The 3,500-nt window shown below is 51.0% G+C and overlaps 1 protein-coding gene across 1 annotated transcript in view; it reads right to left on the bottom strand.

Annotated features, from left to right (window-relative positions):
- LOC104392347 (carboxypeptidase N subunit 2-like) overlaps positions 1 to 2,036 on the bottom strand; it is a 3,571-nt gene extending 1,535 nt beyond the window's left edge. The window contains exon 1 of the mRNA XM_010001741.1: positions 869 to 2,036. Within this exon, the coding sequence (XP_010000043.1) occupies positions 869 to 2,036 (1,168 nt within the window). The remainder of the gene's footprint in view (positions 1 to 868) is intronic.
- Between the last annotated feature and the right edge of the window lie 1,464 nt (positions 2,037 to 3,500).

The raw sequence follows: 3,500 nt of genomic DNA, 5'->3' as shown, positions 1-3,500 counted from the left end.
ACAGCCAGGCCCAGGCCCAGCGAGACCCGGCAGTGCTGCTGGCCAGGCTGCAGGGCAAAGCCCCGGGCGTGATGAGCACCGGGGGCTGGGGCAGCTGGCAGGGGGCTGGGAGGGTCTGGCAGCGGGGGGACAGGGGTTGTCAGGAGCAGGATGGTGCCTGCAGGGGTGGGAGAGCGTTGGGGGGCAGTGGGAGCAGGCTGGGTGCCAGCTGTGGACGAGCTCCATGCCATGGCATGGTCCTGCTCCCTGCCTGGCACAGGACCATGATGGGATGGGGATTGTGAGGCCTTAGGCAGCACAACTGGTGATGAAGTTTTGATAGAGGTCTCAGGCAGCATAACTGGTGATGGGATGGTGACGGAGACTTTCAGCAGCATGGTTGATGATGGTGTGGTGATAGAGGTCTCAGACAGCACATCTGGTGATGGGGTGGTGATGGGCATCTCGGGCAGCATGGTTGATAATGGGATGGTGATGGAGGTCTTGGGCACATTGATTGATGATAGGGCAGTGATGGAGTTATTGAACAGCACAGTTGGTGATGGTGTGGTGATGGAGGCCTCTGTTGGCATGGCTGGCAGCATGGCAGAGGTGGCCACAGGTGACAGCATGGTTGGCAGTACCATGGTGGGAAAGGCTGCCAATGACAACATGGTTGGCGCTGCAGTTGTCATGGCTCCAGGTGACAGGAAGGTTGATATCCCTTGTGATGGTGTCGAGGTGAACGGCAGAGATGGAGTAGGAGAAGTTGCAGGAGGCAGAGAAACTGGGCAAATTAAGTTGTCAGCCCTCAGTGATGTCACTGTTTTCCCTGCTAGGTGGGGTGGACTCTTGCATGACACTTGGGTGGACAATTTTATCTTCTCACTGTTGTCCAGGATCCAGCTGTGCAGGTAGCAGAGGTTGCAGTCACATCTCCATGGGTTCCCACTCAGATACACTGAGCTGAGCTTCTTCAGGGGGTCCAGGAGCCCTGGAGGGGCACTCTCCAGCTGATTCATCCGAAGGTTGAGGGTTTTCAGATTTGGGAGAGAAGCAAAGACCTCACTATCCAGAGCAGAAAGCTGGTTTGTGTCCAGTTGGAGGTCTGAGAGCTTGCTAAGCCCAGCAAAGGCTCCAGTTAGTAGGGCTGCTAGCTGGTTGTGAGACAAGATCAGTTTGCCAAGAGATGTGAGATTGACAAAGACGCCATCTGGAAGTGTGACCAAACTGTTCCTGCCCAGGTCCAGCTCCCACAGGTGTGGCATGATGTCAAAAAGGCAGCAGGGGAGCTCCATAATGTGGTTTGAACTCAGAGTCAGCAGTTTCAACTTGTTTAAATGAAAAAAACTGTAAGGAGGGAGAACCTCAATGAGGTTGTTGTCCAAGAGGAGTTTCTCCAGGTGAGACAGGCTCCTCAGGAGCATGGGTGGCAGTGTCCTGAGCCTGTTCCTCTGGAGGCTGAGCTCCAGCAGTTCTGACTGACTGTCTAACAGCCCCTCTGGGAGCTCCTGCAACTCATTCTCATAGAGCCGGAGGATTTGCAGCCGGGGGAGTTTGTTAAAGGCCTTCCCAGGAAGAGTAGTGATCCTGTTTCTAGCCAGGTCCAAAAATGTTAGATTGACAAGGGAATCAAAAATACCTTCTGGAAGAGAAGGGATTGCATTGATGTGCAGGGAGAGCTCTGCCAAATTTTCTAGCCCATCAAACAGGCCTTTGGGGATGTAGGTGAGGTGGCTGTCTCTCAGCTCCAGCCTCTGCAAGCTTGGAAGGTTTTGGAAAGTGCCCACAGCTGGTTCTTCTAATGAGGCACCAGATATCTCCAATTCCCTCAACTTCTCCAAACTGTCAAAGGCTCCAGGTTCAACTGTCCTGATCTTGTTGCCAATAAACAAAATCTTGGTCAGGTTGGGCATGTACCTGAAGGCACCTTTCCTTATAGCAGTGATGCTGGTTTCCACAAAGATCATCTCGGAAATGAAGGGCTTTGCAGTCTTTGGGATCTCTTTGACATCATTTTTGGTCCCTCTGTAGACCTCCTGGAAGGCTTTGGGCATTTCATATGGATCTTCACCCAGGATTTGACCTTGGCATTTATGAGGGAGGAAGGAGAGGAAGAAAAGGAAAAGGAAATCCTGGTACATTGTCCTGCAAAAAAGGTTCCAAAAATCAGCCACAAAGAACAGAACAAAACAAAACAAAAACACTGTTCACAGCTGCTGAACTGTGGTGTCACACTGTTGTTCAGCTCTGGGGACACTTCTATTCACATCTCATAACCCATGTTAGGACAGAGACCATATGAGTCCACATACGGTGCATTTACAAGAGTTCCCTGCTGCTGGTACCGAGGGACAGAGAGGAAGGGAGTGTGAGCCAGCTTGGGGCTTGGCACTGGGAGACGCTCCAGGAGGGACAAGGGCTGAACAGTCTGTTCTCTGGACCTCCTTCTCCCACGTTTGGGCTGTAGGTCTGGCATCTGTCTGGGTAAAGAAGGCAAAGTGCTGCTGCCCATTAGCACTGCCCCAGTGGGTCCAGTTACTCAGCAGGGCAACAGCCTGTTTGTGCACAACAGAAGCAGTCAGCCCTGTGCTTGCTAATGAGGGACCAGAAAGGGCCCCAGGAGCCAGCCGAGATCAGATGACCTTGTTTACTCAGAATTTCCATGCTGTGCTGGATAGACTTGCTATTTCATTTGTACTTCTGCCAGTTCAGGAGGGTCATTTAAAATATGGCTTCTAAGAATCGCCTTTTCAGGATTATTGCTAATTGCATCATATTTTGGCCTTGGTTCTGTCAGATAGAATTGGTTAACTTATGAGCAGCAACAAAGCTTTACAGCAAGGCTTGTTAAAAGACTATGAGGAGTCCATAGATGAACTCTTTAATACCTAACATTTAGGGCTCTGACCTGCAGTTAGGAAGCGAAGTGCCTGATGCACACCCACACGTAGCCACGTAAAGCCCACCACTTCCAGTGAGTCACTCCATTGAGTTTGCCATTTGGAAACACTCACCTAACACATTATCTGGGGTTTAATGGCTGTGAGCACTGTACTGGGACTGTAATTTCCAGCTTGTGATTCACAGCCCTGGGTGGGAGCAGGGGAAAGGGCTATGGGTTGCTTCTTGGGTGTCCATCAAAGCTGAACATGCAAAGAACCTTATGCTGGGAGGGTAAACCAGCAATGATATTTTTGTTGTTGTTTTGTTATTGTTTTGTTGGTTTTGGTTTTGCTGCGCTTTTTTTTTCTCCAAAAAAAATAATGTTAAGAGGTCAGCAAATACAGGAGGCTGAATGCCACCAGGATTGAAGAGAAACCAATAGGAGGTGAGGTCTGTGCCAGCTGTCCTGCAGGGCTCCCCAGGGCAGAAGCTGCTGATGATCCCTGGCCATCCTCTCCCCAAGAAGACTCAGGTGCAGGAGGTGGCGACATGGGTGCCAAATTCCCTGTTTTGCTTCAGCTGCAGGTGCAGCACAGTGGGTTAGATGTGTTAGTGGGAACCACTGTACTGAGCCC

Source organism: Chaetura pelagica, unplaced genomic scaffold (assembly GCF_000747805.2).
Source record: "Chaetura pelagica isolate M959 unplaced genomic scaffold, ChaPel_1.0 scaffold807, whole genome shotgun sequence".
Taxonomy (NCBI): Eukaryota; Metazoa; Chordata; class Aves; order Apodiformes; family Apodidae; genus Chaetura; species Chaetura pelagica.
The sequence above is the reverse complement of the archived record's forward strand: the minus strand, read 5'-3'. Positions and strand labels throughout refer to the sequence as shown.